Raw genomic sequence first — 18,147 nt, forward strand, 5'->3', positions numbered from 1 at the left:
CTCAAGACATGGCTTTTCCATCAAGCGGGATTGGCCTAGGGGGGGATTTTATAGGGATTTTAAAGGGATTTTATAATATTAAACTTAATACAGGTTATTTAATATATATTTTAATTTGGCTTTTAGAGATATCTATTGTATTGTACTGTTTTTATTTACCTGTAAGCCGCCCTGAGTCCCTCGGGAGAAGGGCGGGGTACAAATGGGATTAAATAAATAAATAAATAAATAAATATGCATATGTATGTACATAGGTGTGATGATGCTTTGTATCAAATTTGTGTGATACATCAAATTTGTGTTTCTCTCTTTCTCTAAAAATACATTCATATATATATATATATATATATATATATATATGTGTGTGTGTGTGTGTGTGTGTGTGTGTGTGTGTGTATACAGTACACACACACACACACACACAGAGAGAGAGAGAGAGAGAGAGAGAGAGAGAGAGAGAGAGAGAGAGAGAGAGATTGCATTGAATATTAGTGTGGGGTATTTTGTAACTGAAATATTTTTAAAACGCTTCTTTGAAAGTCTAGCTTGTTTGCACTGGCAATTTATAATGTTGTTAAGCTACTGCAGAAGTGATACAATGTCACAATGATGGTGGGATGATGCTATAAAGTCTGCTATTACTGCTACTGTAGCAGATTTAACTAAAGGCTAGATGCTGGAGTGTACAGATTTTTTTAAAAAAAGCTATTTTTTGGGGGGGGTAGAATTTTGCTCCACGGATCTTTTATCTAGTTTCTAAAAAGACAGATGGCTAGAAAAATGCAACATTTAAAAATAACATTGAGGAGAGAGAATTCTTGATCACAGAACATTTCTTATCATCAAGCTTTTAGTATTATCTGCCTCTAAAATATTTAAGAAATCGAATAAAAACAAATGCCACCAAATTAATAGTCTCACATTTATATGTGTCTAAAATTTTAGTTCATGTGTAATTTCCATTGTATACAGCATAGTCACTATTTGTTTCAATTCTCAATAAACAATCTTTTCAGAATTACTTGCTTGGACTGATGGGCACAATGAAATTAACCGAAGAAGCCTTTAGACATATATATAAGAGTGAAACTGGATCATATTTTTATCATTATCTAGACTAACATCTAGAATTAAGGCTCATGCAAATATCTTGAAGGCAAATTCAAACAGTTCCTCCCTATTATATTATCAACTGGTACGGAAGTGATAATAGTTGTGATTGTCATTAATATCTGGAAGGAAATAAACTATTTTTCAAAAAAGAAAACCCTTAAAGAAGGCAATATTGAAAATATTTTAGACAAATAAACTTTTAGGATCCTTACAACTTTGTTGCTCACATAATAAACTGGAACAGTCACTTTTCATGCATCCAGTAAAAGTGCATTCACTTCCTTTGAAAATATGAGGTTGCCTGCTGTTGATATCTACTGCTCTGATTATTTTGTAAATGTCAGTGCTTATAAGGCCTGATTCCCACTGGCAGCCTGTAACTCAGCATGTTAACTATATGTGGTTCCTGCATGGTTCAGCACATTTTCATCATAAGCCTAAAGAGAAATTGCAATGGTATAATGAAAACTGGCTGAAGCTATCAGCATCTTATTGTTAAGATATGAAATGTGATTAGCATTTAAATCTGAATCTGAATCTGTGTCTTTGTGATAGCTCTCAGGAATAATCTCAGATGTCTTCAGATCAGAGACAGTCCATGAAATTCTAAAAAAATCAGTGTGTGTCTCCATTAATTGGAACAAAGGGTTCTGGAAAGCTGTAAGAATATAGTATAGATCGGGGTAGGCAATCTTGGCTCTTTTATGACTTGTGGATTTCAACTCCCAGAATTCCTGAGCCAGCATAGCTGGTAGGCATAGCTGGCTCAGGAATTCTGGGAGTTGAAGTCCACGAGTCATAAAAGAGCCAAGGTTGCCTACCCCTGGTATAGATAGTCCTTGATTTTCAGCCAGAATTTCCATTGCTAAGCAAGGCAGCCATTAAGTCAGTCGACTTACAACAATTCATTCAGTGACCGTTCAAAGTCACAACGGCACTGAAAAAAGCGACTTAGGACTATTTCTCACACTTACGACCGTTGCAGCATATCCACGATCAAAATTCAGAGGCTTGCCAAAGGGTTCGTGTTTATGACGGTTGCTGAATCCCAGGGTCATGTGACCATCTTTTGTGACCTTCTGATAAGCAAAGTCAATGGGGAAGCCAGATTCCCTTACTCAACAACTGCAATGATTCCCTTAGCAACTGGGGCAAGAAAGGTCGTAAAATGGGGCAAAACTCACTTAACGAATGTCTCGCTTAGCAACATAAATTTTGGGTTCAATTGTGGTCGTAAATCAGGGATTACCTGTATTGTGCCCCTTTTTTTGCCATAGTTGTTAAGCAAATGGCACGCTGGTTGAGCAAATCTGGCCTCCCCCATTGGCTTTGCTTGTTGAAAACCAGTTGGCACAAATGGCGATTACACAACCCTGCAACCCTGCAACTATTGTAAATGCATGCTTGGTTGTCAAGTGCCCAACTTTTGGTCACGTGACCAGGAGGATGTTGCTACAATCGTAAATGTGAGGACTGGTTGTAAATCATTTTTTTTAGTGCCGTTGTAATTTTGAATGGCTGCTAAATTGATAACTTAAATTAATGTAAGTTAAGGAGTGTCTGTCTTGGCTAATGCAAATTGCCTTCAATAATAAGAAAATGTTACTTGGTTGCAAAATAAATTATATTAGAGACATTTCCCACTTTTCCAATTGATAATATTTAGATGACATACCTCTGAAACTACACGCATTAACTTGCAGTTTGTTAGTACAGGGGATATGATTTGTTTCTAAACCATAAAAACACATAATTCCAGAAGCAGGACATTACCTGTTTCATAGTATTTCTTACATAGTATTTAAACCAACTTGAAGTTTATAGAAAAAGATAGGGAGCATAATTTTGAATTTTAAATTGAGGGGGAGGGGAGAAATGGGAGGAGATATGGCTGGAAACAAGGGAAGAATCTCAATTCTTTAAAAGTCCTACACGTTTCTTTAAAATAAAGTGATCAGTTTAAACACACTTGTAAAAACTTCTTGAAAGTAACATGTAGCGTAGCTCTTACAAGAGCTCTTACAATATCTATGTGCTGAAATAGTTTTTCACTAAAGGTCAGGAACAGACATAGTAATATTAACCTATAAAAATAATTTAACTGATATACAAATAATTATTATTGCTACTCACCCTAACTTCATATTCATTATCTGAGTAATCCACAGACTGACAGATATAGCTGTATCCCCGAGCTCTTGATGACGAAAACAGCTGAAAGTAGGAATTCACAAATTAATATTGCAAAAATGTGTCACTTAAAAATAATCTTTCTAAACTAACTAGCATTGTTTAATAAAGCATCGGTTTAAATTTCTGCTCTCCTTTTCCTCTCAAAGGGTGATTTAAGCTCAATGTGCCCCATAAATCCTAGGCTGCTTCCTTTGATCTGGGGTACCCAATCCCTACGGAGGTACCATGGAGTGCCATCACAAAGTTTTGGGAGGTGAGAGAATACGAAATGTATGTTATTTATTCATTTAACTTGTTTTTTTTTTCTATTCCAGTGTAAGGCATCTCACAACTATTACCACAAAAGAAAGAATTCCTCAAATAAAAGCCTACAAACACCACAAGTGGAAGCATTCAAAGGACTGGAAAAAAGGAGGTCCTTGGTGCTCTCTGAGCTTAGTCATTTTCTTGCAAATGTTTCATTACCCAAACTAGGTAACTAGGTAGCATTGACAGCACTGATGATGTTACCTAGTTTGGGTAATGAAACGTCTGCAAGAAAACAACCAAGCTCAGTGAGCACCAAGGACCCCCCTCATTTCAACCCTGAACTACAAATATTCTCTTTTATTGGATTGGAAAAAGCAGCTATCAGAGGCAAAAGAGACTAGTGGCCAAATGCAATCCTTACTCTGTGGCAGTTCAGTTTCTAAGCCATTTAAGACTTTTAATGCTAACACTTTAACACTTGTATTATGCCTTAAGCCAGGGGTAGGCAACCTTGGCTCTTTTATGACTTGTGGACTTCAACTCCCAGAATTCCTGAGCCACCTGTGCTGGCTCAGGAATTCTGGGAGTTGAAGTCCACGAGTCATAAAAGAGCCAAGGTTGCCTACCCCTGCCTTAAGCCAACAATCATGTTACTTGAATTTATATATATATAATTAGATCTGTCTGTCTGTCTATATTCAAACCAAATCAAACCTAAGTTTTTGTCGTAACCATATTCCTTCTCCTGGTCCTTCACAGTTTTTGGAAGGGGCTTTCAGCATACCATTCAAAAACCAAGCGGGTCCTTTAGCCTGAAAAATACTGCTAATCCCTGTCTTAACTTCTGGGAAGTTCCCGAATACTAGAAGGCACCAGGTTGGGAAAGGGTGCTTTAAGCAACTTGTTCCTTTGGCACAGCCCTTCCCCTCATGTCCAGATTACTCAGCAGAAAGAGGATTACTGCTGTAACAGGATCTGAGCAAAAGTAAGCTTCTTAATGCTCTGTGATGAAGTGCAGCCTCCGGCCTTCACATCAATAATTTAGAAGGATGGCGTGCAGTAAGCACTGCAATAAAACTGGACATTTAATGTATTAGTGAGGGATCATACCTGTCTCATTATACAGGCCCAAATACCGGACTGTTTTTGATAAACCTATCGGGGTGACCTCCTCATTATTGACCCCTTCGTACTAGGTTAGGATGTTAAGCTATAGTACCTCTGAAATATGGTCAGAGAATAGAAACAATTTGGTTTACTGAACCACAGGTTCATGACTGATTCTTCCCCCTGTTGCTACTCAGGGTCAATTCAGCAGTGCTTTTTTTCTAAAAAACAACAACAACAAGGTGTCGGAACTCACACATGTCATACAACCTGCCTTGCCTACCCTACAAGGTTCCATCCAAAAAAGGTGCCGGAACTCCGTTCTGGGCATTCTACGACAAAAAAAGCTCTGCAATTCAGCATACTATAAATGTTGTCATAAGGGCTCTTTAAGCAATTCACATGTCTGGGGGGGGGGCATCTCATGGGTTTGGTTCTAAATGTTACTCCTATGTGTATGGTTGGTTCCTTTTATCGCCACCACATAAAATGCTTAGAATAAATAAAAACATGTCAGGAATCTTGGTGGAAAAAAGAAAAGAAGAAAGACAAAAAAAACTTCACCAAAAATTGATACTAACATTCCAAAATGATTGTTTATCACTTCATTTAAAAAAAACACACACCCCATGATGAACATCTAATTATCTAAACATTTAATTATCTAATATTTCTTTCAAGAGTCAGGCAGGATTTTTTTTTAATGTTGAAGACTAAGAGCAGCCCTAGATTTGCCTGCTCAGCTGGTAGAAAACGGAGTGCTGAGACAGCCATAGCCACTTGTTCTTCAGGTAGATGTCTCAGGTTGTCTGGTTCCAAGTGAAGACAAATTTGTTATGCTTTTGCCTACTCTACAAGATGCAGTTACAAGCACTGTCTGCTTATACTGTGCTTTGGTATAAAAATGTACCAAATAAAAATACTGCTGGAATATTGTTGCAGATCTGATACTACACACTATATTTTGTTACCCTCAACCAGGGTTTGTTGATGGAACCTTAGGAAATTAATTCTCATATAATTCTAGTTTATCATAATTTATGGTTTATTTCATGTAACTGTGCTAAGCTAAAACCATGACTTAACATAATTGGTGGTGCTAAATAATTCATGCATGCTCCTGAGTTTCGAATGGGTGTTATTGAAAGAATTTACTGTAATATTGTCCTCTGCAGTAAGAAGACAGTTCACAAACTTCAAGTCTGCACACTCCTGCATTCAACCCAACAATTTCAATGAAATCAATAACTGACTGCAGAGACATCCACCTGTCCAAATATTTGTATTTTCATCTGAAATAATGACTCACAAGCAGTGGTGGGATTTAGCCAGTTTGCACCAGTTTGGCAGAACCGGTAGCTAGTTTTTTGTTGCCCAGGCCCAGAATGGACTTCCGGAAGTGGCATTCACACAGAGAACCGGTTGTTCACATATTTGAATCCCACCACTGGTCACAAGTATAGGTTGTCCTCGAGTTATGACTGTAATGGAGCCTGCTCATCCTAACCAAAATTTATGATGGTTGTAAAGTGGGTCAGTCATGTGAATGATGTGATTTTTATTATCTTTTTTGCAGTAATCATTAAGTGAACGCTGTGGTCATTAAGTGAGAACCAAAGGTTTGCTATGGGCATGGTTTTGCCAAAAATGGAAGTAAATGCTATTTTTCAGCAAAACTGTTGTAATATGCAGTCATGTGACTGAGGAATGCTGTAAGTGACTGTAAATGTGGCTTAGTAGCCAACTGCCTGAACTACGGTAACATGATCGTGTGTGGGGAGCACATCAGAACTTCAGATCCATGTAAGTGTCCCCTAGGTATGTCCATTGGAATTTTGTATGGTGATTAAGCAATAGGTCATAAGTTGAGAACTACTTATAGCAAATCTGGCTATAGTCCTAAATATAAGCCCCTTGCAATTAGACATATTGTACTCAGTGGAACTGACTGAAGAAGAAAGAAGAAAGAAGAAAGAAGAAAGAAGAAGAAGGAAGAAGAAGAAGGAAGAAGAAGAAGAAGGAGGAGGAGGAGGAGGAGGAGGAGGAGGAGGAGGAGAAGAAGAAGAAGATCAGACATATATGTAGCTATCTTTATATATCTGTATGTGCATTACTGGCCTATCTTATCCATGAACAGCATTAAAGCAGAAATACCTCTTTGAAAATATAGAAGTTAAGTAGGACCATTCCAAAGTTGTAAAAAATCAACAAATAGCGAAACTGGAAAGGCTCCCTTGTCTTCATCCATTTCGGCCCAAGCCAAACAGCGAGGAGGTAAAATGTGCCTATTATCAAGGTTGGAAAAGGAGATTGCATCATAGGCCAGTTGTCAACACGTTTATCTGGAAGGAGAACAGAAAGAATATGTCTGAGAATAGGCTCTTGCATCCTGTTTTAAAATAAATTCACATACAACGGGGAGCCTGAAGTGTTATCGTTTTAACCAATCAGTGGCATTTTCCTTCTTTCCTCTGGTTTTCTGTTTCCTCCCCTTTTTGATGGGACAATAATCCTGTAGGCTATGTGTGGATTTATTTTTTCCAAAGATGTTTGATACTAAATAGATATTGCCATCCCATGCTAAGTCATATGGACAAAACTGCAAACTAAGAGTTTTATATTTTGGATTACATTATAAATGTTATGTAAATTTACAAATGAGTACCACAAATATTTAAGTGGCTTTATGACTTGTAGTAGCAATCCTTTTTTCAAACATTTGAATAAAGGCTTGGTGCATAACATTTAATCCAAGGACCAATCATGTGAGCTGGGCTTGTACACATTAATATTTATACATACAGGTCATTTTAGAGTATTAACTCTGCTTTTGACATTAGAACTGTCATATTCTGTTGAACTGATGAGAAAGGAAAGAATTTTTCTTTTTCTACTGCCTATACAGAACACATTAAGAACACACATCGTTTGAGCTAAGCTATATTTTTCTTCCAACTATGTGAAACCATGTGACATGGTATTTGTAGCCTGAACATGCATTACCATTTGTGCCAGTGAATTATTTGACAAGCCAATTGTCTTTTTAAAAATCCCACTGGTCAGTACAGAGCACAAGAAGTTCAAAGCACAGAGATCTGTTCATAAAACGTACATGCATATAATAAATACCGAATAATTTTATCTGAGGATTACTACATGCTAATTGGCAGAGCACCATCAAAACTGACACCAGCCTGAGCATAAAATAACTCAAAAAAGTAGTGCAAAATCAGAAGATGTGGAAAGACCTGGCCCACAGAATCATCAAGAGTCAGACATGAATGAATGGATAACTTCATCATCATTATCAGTTAGCGGAGGCGAAAAAATGCTTGGAAGAATCGTAATTCTTGGACATTCGATTGGACTTGCTTAAAGAGGGCACCCCTTGACACATGTTTGAAACTAACTGTAGCAGGAGGGGATATAAATTCTGGGAGTAAAGAGAAAGAGTAAGTTGAGGCATTAATATATTACTAATAGAAAGGGAGAGACATCAATAGCACATGATTAACATAAACAGTGAAGAAAAGAGATTGGGACTCAATAATGCTATACCTGTGGGCCGGTAGTAGGGTTACCTTGCTAATGATTTTCACATGTTTTGATTAAGCTAGGTGAATTCTGGGGGAGGGTGATAACAGTTCACGCAATCTAATTAGGATATGAGAAATCAAAATTACTGTATTTGAGAAAGAAGAAAAGATAGATTTCGCTCAACAGATGTTGCTGGAAGGGAATGCTGTAGTCACCTCTCAAACAGAAATTGCTGTCAAATTCCATGCAGCTGGGCAAGATCAAGGAACCATGAAAACAAAGATTGTTAATCTGGAGTCGATGTATAATCCTGGAAACCGTAATAGGAATTCCCAGCCTCATTTATGTTAGGTAATTATCAACTGCTGCAGGGCCAGCAGGAGGAGGAATAGCGTGTCCACAGGGATTTAACAGATTTTGAGCACCCGAAAGCTATACAGATCTACCCAAAGCTACATAATGTGGGGCCACAATATGCTAAGGGCAAAATGGGAACATGATTTAAATTATTAATGTCTCAGCTACAAAGGGAAAGAAAATGTACATTGTAATCTATTGTTCTATGTTCACATTAAAAAAAACCAGGTGCTGGTATTTAACCTCATTCATTTTGTGACTTCCTTTGCTGTCACAGATGATGACAAATGCTTCTGATCATCACTCAGTCAACAGACATAGTCAAAACATGATTTTGACCTAGAGAACTCGTATAATGTGGGGAATATATTTGCACTCTACTTTTCTGTTGGGCAAATAAAGCAGCTTGTAAAGTTGAACTGAACCCGTTGAAGAAAAATGAGAGCTCAGATATCCTATTCATTTTGGAACGTAAAGCTTAATTATATAAATATGTACTAAGGAATAAATGCCAAGCTCAATGAATATAGGAATAAAGTCACATTTTCTGAGATGGGTGGCTATATAAATAAAATAAATGAATGAATAATGAGCTTTATTTGCTGAAAATAAAGAACTCCTTTAAGTACATTGATTTATCTTAGTCTTTCCAAGCAGGTCTTCTCTTAATTGTTGAACTGCAATAGCCATTACAACTTCTAGGGATTAGTTCTGGAACTGCTAAATCAATCAAGAGTTTTCTTCAGACACAGAGTTGCTCAATCCAACATGTCAACACTGCATTTCTCTGTGCTTGCTGTTATTTCTTTTAAAGAATAGATTTCAAAGGGGTTCAAGGAAGCAGCTACATTACTGTCTGTTTAATATCTGTATCACTTACTTTCAAGAATTTTTTTTTCTTATATTTAGCATACCAATTTTAATGTAACATAGCAGAGTTGCTTTGTTCATAATTTTTTTAAAAAATCTATAAATCTTAACTATAAATACTTTTAAACATAAGAGATATTAAAATAGAATTAGCATGGAGTCTTTTTGTACATCTTCTTGCTCACCTCTGATAGAACCTTTCCTCAGGTATACATCAAAATTTTGCCATTGTTCTGGTTTTCTACAGTTACACCTTTTCCATAATTTTCCTTACTACATTGCTGTGCAAAATGTTTCTATTTTTAGGGACAAAAATCAGCAGGGTATCACATATCCTGTAATAGATGTAACCCTTGACTTATGACTGTAATAGAGACTTGACCATTACTGTCGTATGTCATAATGATTGTAAAAAGGGTAGGTCATGTGACTGACCTGATTTTATGTCTTTTGTAAACATCGTTAAGCGAATGCAACGGTCATTAAGGAAACCAATGGTTTTCTATGGGCTGATTTTGCTGAAAACTGGAAGTACCGTGTTTCCCCAAAAGTAAGCCCTAGCTTGATTTTGGGGGATAGGCCTAATATGTCCTACCCCAAAAATAAGCCCTAGTTTTGGGCCTAAAAATCAAGCTAGGGTGGAGGTAGGGGATTGGAGCTTACCATTGCAGCCAGGCCTCCCATGGATCGACACTTGCCTCACCGGCCCACTTCTACGTCCGAAGGGCAGCTTCATTCTGTAGCTGAGAATGAAGCTCTGGCCTGCATTTTATAGTCTTTCCGGAAAGCCTCTGTAGTTGAGTACTGAGCTATGGATTCAATCCATAGCTCGATTCTTGACTGCGTAGGCCTTCCGAAAAGATCTCTGACTGAGAAATGCAAGGCGGAGCTCCATTCTCAGCTGCAGAATGAAGCTGCTCCTTCGGCCGCAGAAGAAGTGGGCCGGCTGGGCGGTGCTGTCAGTGCTGGAGGTGAGTGCAAAAGACACCCCCACCGAAAATAAGACCTGGTTCCTTTTTGGGAGGCAATTTTTTAAAAAAAATAAAATAAGACCAGGTCTTATTTTTGGAGAAACACAGTAAGTGCCAGTTTGGGGCAAAATTGCCATAACACACAATCATATGACTGTGGGACACTGCAACTGGCCATAAGTCAAGGACTACCTGTAGAACTCAGGACGAACTAGTATTCTGAATCCCCTCAATGCAATAGGTAGCTAGGCCTATAAAATATAAAAGTAACAAATAAAGATTACAGGAGGGAACCTCAATCCATTTGGTTTTACTTTGAGGGGTAAAACTGTGACATGGCTGATAACAGTTTGGACTATTTTCCAGCAGATGAAAAATAGATGGTGTCCGCTTTTTATAATACAAATGCAGTAATGAATGTATAGATCCCTATTCTTGCACAATGAGTTCTACCATTTAACTATGTCTAAAGAATGTTTATATTGTGTCCCACATGAGTGAGTGCCAAATAGTTGCATCTGGGATGGAAAGCCATTTTTCAAAAGTATTTTGTCTTTTGATACGATGTATCAAAACTGTGAAAAAAACTATCTTCTTTTAAAAGATGTCATATTGAATATGTACCAAGGAACATTTTGTTTGATTGCCTGAGGAGCATAAAGCATCAATCAATAAATTTTATGCTTAAAACATTTGTGAAATATTATGTTGGAAATAAATTTTTAAATAATATTTTAAAAGGTCTTTAAACTGGATTTTTAACTCTAGCATGCTTAATTGTATATGCTAAATTATTTTAACATGAAACAATAACCCAAAATACAATAAATAAAATATTGATAAAAAATATAAAATTAAAAATGATTTTGTGGGCACAAGTAATCATGAGAAAATGAGGATCATTAGGTTGACTGGCCTAATAAATTTCTGAATATAAAACATGTTTACAAAAACTTACAGAAAACCAGAAGCAAAGAGAGCCCTGGACAACTATGGAAATTCCTCTCTTTATAAATCAAGCAGAATCTCAGACAAGTCAAAAGAATATTGTGAAAAGATAAGCAGAAAATAATTTTGTCCTCACAATAATGATGTCATCTCCATGAATGGGGAAATGCTATTTCAAGTCAGCAAGTAGCATTTCTGAAAGAGATTGGTCTTCCTCTCTGTATTTCAAGGGATGATCTCTGCTCTCATTGGAAATGGTGCTTGACTCAGTTTGTCTCCTGGCATCCCATCATAACAATATGTGCCATATTTGGGGGGAAAAACCAAAATGCAGTTACTGGAAGGTCGCCATTAGGAATTTTGAAGACAACAGAGGTCTACCACCATAGGGAGCACAGAGAGAACCACTGGAAAAGGCTGGTCATTTATTTGCTGTAAGGTCCACCAGGATTGAGGTGGTAGATGAAAGAGGATTTTTTTTAAATCTCATGTGTTTTATTATTTGTATATATTTTAGCCACCAAGGGTTGTTGAGCATCCACATGATTTTTTTCCTAATAATTAAATAAAAATTTACAAAACAAAACAAAAATTTAGAAATTTAGAAAACACAACAAATATGAAGACAGGGAATTGATTGTTTAAGCATAAACACATCATTAACTCAGAAGGTGAGTTAATGATTGACAAGCAAACTCTGATGGACTGTGCCTGCTCAACTATTGGCTAGAATTGACTGTTGTATTTGGTAAATTGCATAAATTTGCAAATTATAAAGATACCTTTTATCATAGCACTCCTCGGTTTGAATAGATATGAAAATAGTTAAAACTTCTTGGGATCTTTTAAATTGGATTCGGAAGACTATGGGATGGAAAGACTGGCTTTCTTGAAATGTATGTTGACTATGCCTCACTTCTAACATGGTGGTGGTTAGTTTAGAAGCCTTCATCATATTCAGTCTCTGAATCACAGCTTCCATATGCTAGCCAAATCCTCATCACTTCCAAGCTTTTACTTGGCCTGATTGCAGTTCAAATATCTAAGTAGGCCCAGACGTTTGGACATGAATCATGTAACATTCTTTACCTGACTTATCTTAATTCACTTCCCAATGGTTTACCACAATTATTTCTCATCATTAAATTCCAGGTGAAGCATTCCACTGAAGATACTGTACCTAATAATTACTGTTATTGTTTATCTTTTGTATTTTTGTTATCTTTTTGTAAAATAAAATGAAAAATAGAAAAAATGTATTCCCCGAATTACTTTTAATTTTCTAATTATTACTTTATGATAAATGTCTTCCTCGGGTATATTGAAATTATTCTTTTTGTTTGAAGTGATCCTCTGTGTTCAGATTCCATGATAAACAATGGATGAGACTAAATATTGTCCCATGGAAAGCTCCAGGCCAGCCAGCAGAATTCACTCTTTCCTAAGCAACTAACCTATTCTTAAAATTGCATTCCTCTGATTTTCTGTTTATATCAATTCAACAATTAAGTAGTATTTGATAGCCCCTCTTTGGACTGATTTCTGTCAACCCCCCCTCCATTTACTAACTGTTGTCTCATTTGTGCAGCAAATTTTATATTCTCTATCATTCATTAATGGCTCACATGATTTTTTTCTAACTAGTTTCTCCCATATTTTTGCACCCCAGAACTGGTAGCAAGGAAGGACATAGCATTGGGCAGAACAGTTTTGTATTCATTTTTATATTATTATTTTATAATATGATATTTATATTTTATTATTTTGTATTTATAGTAGATAACACCAGAAATATGAGTGCCCCTAAACCAGTAAAATTGTATATTGTAGTAGTAATAAATTTAGTTGCCTCTAACTTTCAATCTATGTTTTATTACTCACCCTTTATTTATAATCAATTTGTTAAGGAATTCCAAAATCCAGCTGACCTCTTTCAGAATAAATGAAAAAATACAACTGATGAACAAATGAGGTAATTGGACATATTCTATTTCTGCAACTTTTCAGAAGAAGGTTGGGAAGACAAGATGGCATGTTTGTCTTTTTATATTTTGTTTAAATGAAGTTTGTTGGACCTCTTTTAATGAAGAGCAAAATGGTATTATAAAATATAATAAGGACAGGAATTTCTTCTCCACTTCATACATAAAATTAATGACTGAGCAGATATCTCACAGTACAATACACCTTTTCTATACTTAATAAGACATAGGTTGGTGGGGACTAATGATTAAGGAAGGCCAACATAAAAATTTTATATTTTTTTTAAAATACTCCAGCCTTTTATAACATTCAAATCACACTAAGATATCTGCCTTTTGTGATAATAGAAATCCAAGCTGGCTCAAGATACTTTGTTGTCTAAGGCAAAGATAGATTCTTCTCCATCCATGTAGAGAAACCAATTTCTGTAGGCTACTAATGGGATACATTATTTCTGGCTAGGTTAGATAATGCAGGAGACACTGTAGGATATATACAGCTTTATTCTTCTAGAAAAAGAAGAGGCTGAGAAGCTCAGGTATAAAGGCTAGGGATTGCTGAAGTTGTCCATCATTTAATTCTTGAGGCAGTTGCCTCATTGTGATAATGCTAGGGTTGGCCTAGCCCATGGGTCTTCAAACTTGGCCCTTTTATGACTTATGGACTTCAACTCCCAGAATTCCTCAGCCAGTGTGCCTGGCTGAGGAATTCTGGGAGTTGAAGTCCACAAGTCATAAAAGGGCCAAGTTTGAAAACTCCTGGCCTAGCCTATGCTTTCTTCATTTCACGATTAATGGTTACTTCTCCTGATTAGGACTGACACAGTAGCAAAACAGTTCAGTGGATTAACTCTTCTCTTGATAGTGCAGTAAACTATGAACTCTCATAGTTCAGAGACAAGTCTGATATCTCTATCTCAGAGTAATCAAATTGGATCAATACGACTTGTTTCTACATATATCTCATAGTATTAATTTATTAATTTTGAAATATATTGTACAGTATTACCGTAATTTACTAATTTTGAAGTGATGCACTACATTTCAAAATTAGTAAATTAATAAAATAAAAAAGCGTATAGAAACAAAATTGGTACTTGGGAAATATTTTCAGTCTTTTTCAATATGTTCAGCATGAGAGTGTGGACTGTTGGGAAAGTAGATTTCATTTCAGCACAGAATTTTCTTGACAGAACAGCATCCATCAGTGTAATAGCTTTTCTCTCCCACCACAACTAAAATCTGCTCTAAAGAGCTGGGAGATCTTCAGAATATATCTAGGGAGGCCACATGGGAAAGAAGAGTAAGGGAACAACCTTTTCTGCAGATGATAATATTCTCACACAACACTGACAATCATCTTCAGGATACTTTCATGCAAAGCATTTATTGTGTAATTGCTCTGCCTCATTCTGGACTTTTATGGAATGCGAGTGTCCAGACGGGGTCTTCTCAGTTGTAATCCTCCTATAATTTTCCACACTTTTTCCTTTCATCCATTTAAAAAAAGGGCAGAATAGTTAAACAATTTGGTTTGGCTGGTAGTGTTACCAGTTGTTTGGAAGCAGTATAATGAGCCAAACAAAAGAAATCAAAACTTTAGCCAAGTATTTTAATTTCTACTAGTTTGGGGAAATTTAAGCATGGATATAGTTTTCTTAAACAAAAACTGAGAATTATTTCAATGATTGAGCTAGTGTATAAGTTAAATAAATAAGTTAATAAAATAAATGCTGAATTCAAATGTTGGCTGGATTAGAGCTGGAAATTACATCAGGCATATTTTTTAAAACACTACTTCCATATCACTCAAAAGTGAATATTTTTAAAATGCATTTGGCAAATTTTACTATGTTATGTTAATTCGGCGTTTGTTGGTTCAATTTTAATTGAAGTAAATAAATTCCTAACCATAAACTTCTACTTGCTAATTCACATGTGGAGCTTTACCAAGTATTAATAGCTATGGCTGCTATTTTTAGCACAAAGGCATTTACAGGGCCAATCCAGCACACCTTTTTATTCAATCAGCATGACCTCTTCTAATGTCTGCAGTGGAATCACTAAGAGAGAAACATTTACTGTAAATAAACCTATAGGTAGAGTTTGCTTTTCTCAGGAACTGCTTTTTTAAATGGTTGAGTTTCTCCCAGCAAGTATTACAGGTCAATGCAGAAGTTCCCCAAGATGGAATACCTTAAAACATTTTATTACACTACTATACAAATTCTGCTTAGATATTTTCCAATTCTTTTCATTAATTTTGTAACTCCACTGGAAATTTGTAATAACAATTATATCCAGATGATTCACGACAGTATTATATTCACTAGACAGGCAGAAATGAATATTTGCTGTTGACTTTAACACCAAGTTTTACAAGTTTCAACTAGCATCCCCTAAATAATTTTACATGTATTTATAAGAACATATTTTCTTATACTTCTGAACAATTGGGCCTAATATGCAGTAGCAGTAATAAAGCTTCACAATAAATTTTACATGCTTATTATAACCCAAATAGCTCATTGTAGAAAAAATATCTCTTAATGATAAACATTTTGTTTCTAAAGGAACCAGTAAACTTAGCACTGGGGCCAATAAATACCCGTGATGTAATTTTATCTTGACATAGCTTTCTCTGATCTATATTTTATTACTTATTTTATTATTTTATTTTGTGAGAGGCAACTGCAGAGAAGGCCTGCTACTGTGTCTGTATCTTATGGTACCTCAGAAAATAAAAGCTACCATATCTATACTCTATGTACTTCAGAAAATAGGAGCTCTACATTTCTACCACATGAAACTCTTCAACACTCTGAAATGAGGGTTGGATTCTGCAAGAGCCCTGGTAGAATACAGAATTGCAGGCTAACTCTGCCCACATTAGTTCAGAAGAAGGCCCAGTAAATATAATGGGAACTACTCCTGAGGAAACATCTATAGGATACTATTTGATAGCAGGGATGTAAAAGTTGCCCACCAAGCCCTTTCAGGGTTCACTATTGAAGACTAATTTTTACTGGGACGAGCCAAAAATCATTAAATACTGTGGGTCAATTATACTAACTGCATTTATTAATTGCAATTTAATTATATCCAATTAATTGCATGCCAATCACATTAAGTTTAGTATTTGTCCTAGCCCCACTTAGTGCAATTTTTAGCATATTCACAAAAGTTAAGAAATCATCTGTGTACCATTTTTCTAAGAAATAATTCATGCTGGCATGATACTAGTCCTCAATTTCCCAAGGCATGCATTTTATTCAATATTTATAATAGTGGAAACTATTCCCAAGATTCTCAAGTTCGCTCAGCTGCTCTCAGTAGCAATAAAGAGACCCCAATTGTGCTTTCTTTCTCTTGTTGGAAATAGTTTCTCTAGTCCAGACTAGGCTCCTTGTATAAAATGTTGCTATAGCAGAATATTTTGAGCTGTTGAGCAGAAACCCAAATTAAATGAAGCCCCAAACCTGTACCCAATTCAAAGAGAACAATAAGAACAAATGTTTTCAGCACAGAATAGAAAAGAACAGAGCAATCTTAATAATTCTCAGAAGCGTCATTATCATATGACTCAAGACCAAGCACACGTGGTTATAGATATAATTTGCATATATAAAACCACTTTACAATGGTCAGAAATCAGTAGTATGTGAAGTCATTTAAATTGTGGCATATTTTGCATGCTTGCTGGTGGTGTTCACAAAAGTATCAATGTCTATGGAGATTCTCAGTCATCCAAATCATAGTTGTCTCAAAGAAGCTTTTTCAAAAGGCAACTCAACAAAAAAATGTCTTCAAAGAAAAACAAATAAAGTTCAGTTGCCTTTTGAAAAAGCACATTTGAGACACAAAAGTATCAAGCTTTTGAAAAAAACATTATTCTATTTTATTGTTTTTCCTGGCACTGGAAACTTAGAAGTGAAGAGTATATTGTCCTTGCAGTAAACAATTTTACATTAAATTTTTAAAATGAGACAATTCTGCAAAATTAGCAGAAATAATCAACATAGGCACATTTACAAATATTTTCATGGAGTAATGTTTTATGTACATTAAATAAATGAATAAAATATTATATCCTACAAAGCGCCACAATAATGTTTTGCATAAATTAGCCTCAGACATGCATTTCCCTGAAGAAAAAGTTTCATTCATAATGCCTCCTTCAAAACAAAGACAAAATCAAGAACAAAGGCATATCTGTCATCACAAAGTATTGTGCAACCTCTTAGATAAAAAATATAGATAATCCACTATTAACTTTGAAAAGTACTGAAAAAAAAGAGCTGGAGAGTTAATATGCACATCAGTACTAGTTAATCAAGCAATTGGACAGTGCCATTAATGCTATTCTTGTTTTTATCTGAAAAAAAAATCAGGCATCCATTCCCAAAGCAATTGTAAGATTATTTGCAAAATGCAACTGATTGGACTTAAAGGGTAAAGCAGCTGCACACAAAATATGTGTACAGAAATACTTCCGGTATTGCTTTTGGTCCCCAAGCTTTGATAACCCACGCATTGTTTCTCCATGGCAGTAAAAACTGTCTAGAAGTCTCACTGTCATCATGTCAAGAGTAACATATACATCTTTTTCATATGTGCCATTCCTTTCATTTTAATGCAGAGAAACAGAAAGTGATGTGTATGAACAAATGCTTGTGTGTTTTGACTGAAATGAATGGGAAAGGTTCTGCAGCTGAAGTACCACATTAACTCTTAAGTTAAAACTCTGTAACTTTGATCCATGCCTAGAGTTTAATTAATAAGAGAAGGGTTCAGAAATGTTTTTGGGCAAAATCTCCTTA

At 35.8% G+C, this 18,147-nt stretch overlaps 1 protein-coding gene across 1 annotated transcript in view; it reads right to left on the reverse strand.

Moving 5' to 3' along the window:
* ELOVL4 (ELOVL fatty acid elongase 4) overlaps nt 1-18,147 on the reverse strand; it is a 41,291-nt gene that overhangs the window by 17,929 nt on the left and 5,215 nt on the right. The window contains exons 2-3 of the mRNA XM_015816811.1: nt 6,817-7,004; nt 3,247-3,327 (exon numbers count right to left, since the gene is read on the reverse strand). Coding sequence (XP_015672297.1) covers nt 3,247-3,327; nt 6,817-7,004 — 269 coding nt within the window. The remainder of the gene's footprint in view (nt 1-3,246; nt 3,328-6,816; nt 7,005-18,147) is intronic.

The sequence above is a fragment of the Protobothrops mucrosquamatus genome, unplaced genomic scaffold, assembly GCF_001527695.2.
Source record: "Protobothrops mucrosquamatus isolate PMUCROS unplaced genomic scaffold, P.Mucros_1.0 scaffold503, whole genome shotgun sequence".
NCBI lineage: Eukaryota > Metazoa > Chordata > Lepidosauria > Squamata > Viperidae > Protobothrops > Protobothrops mucrosquamatus.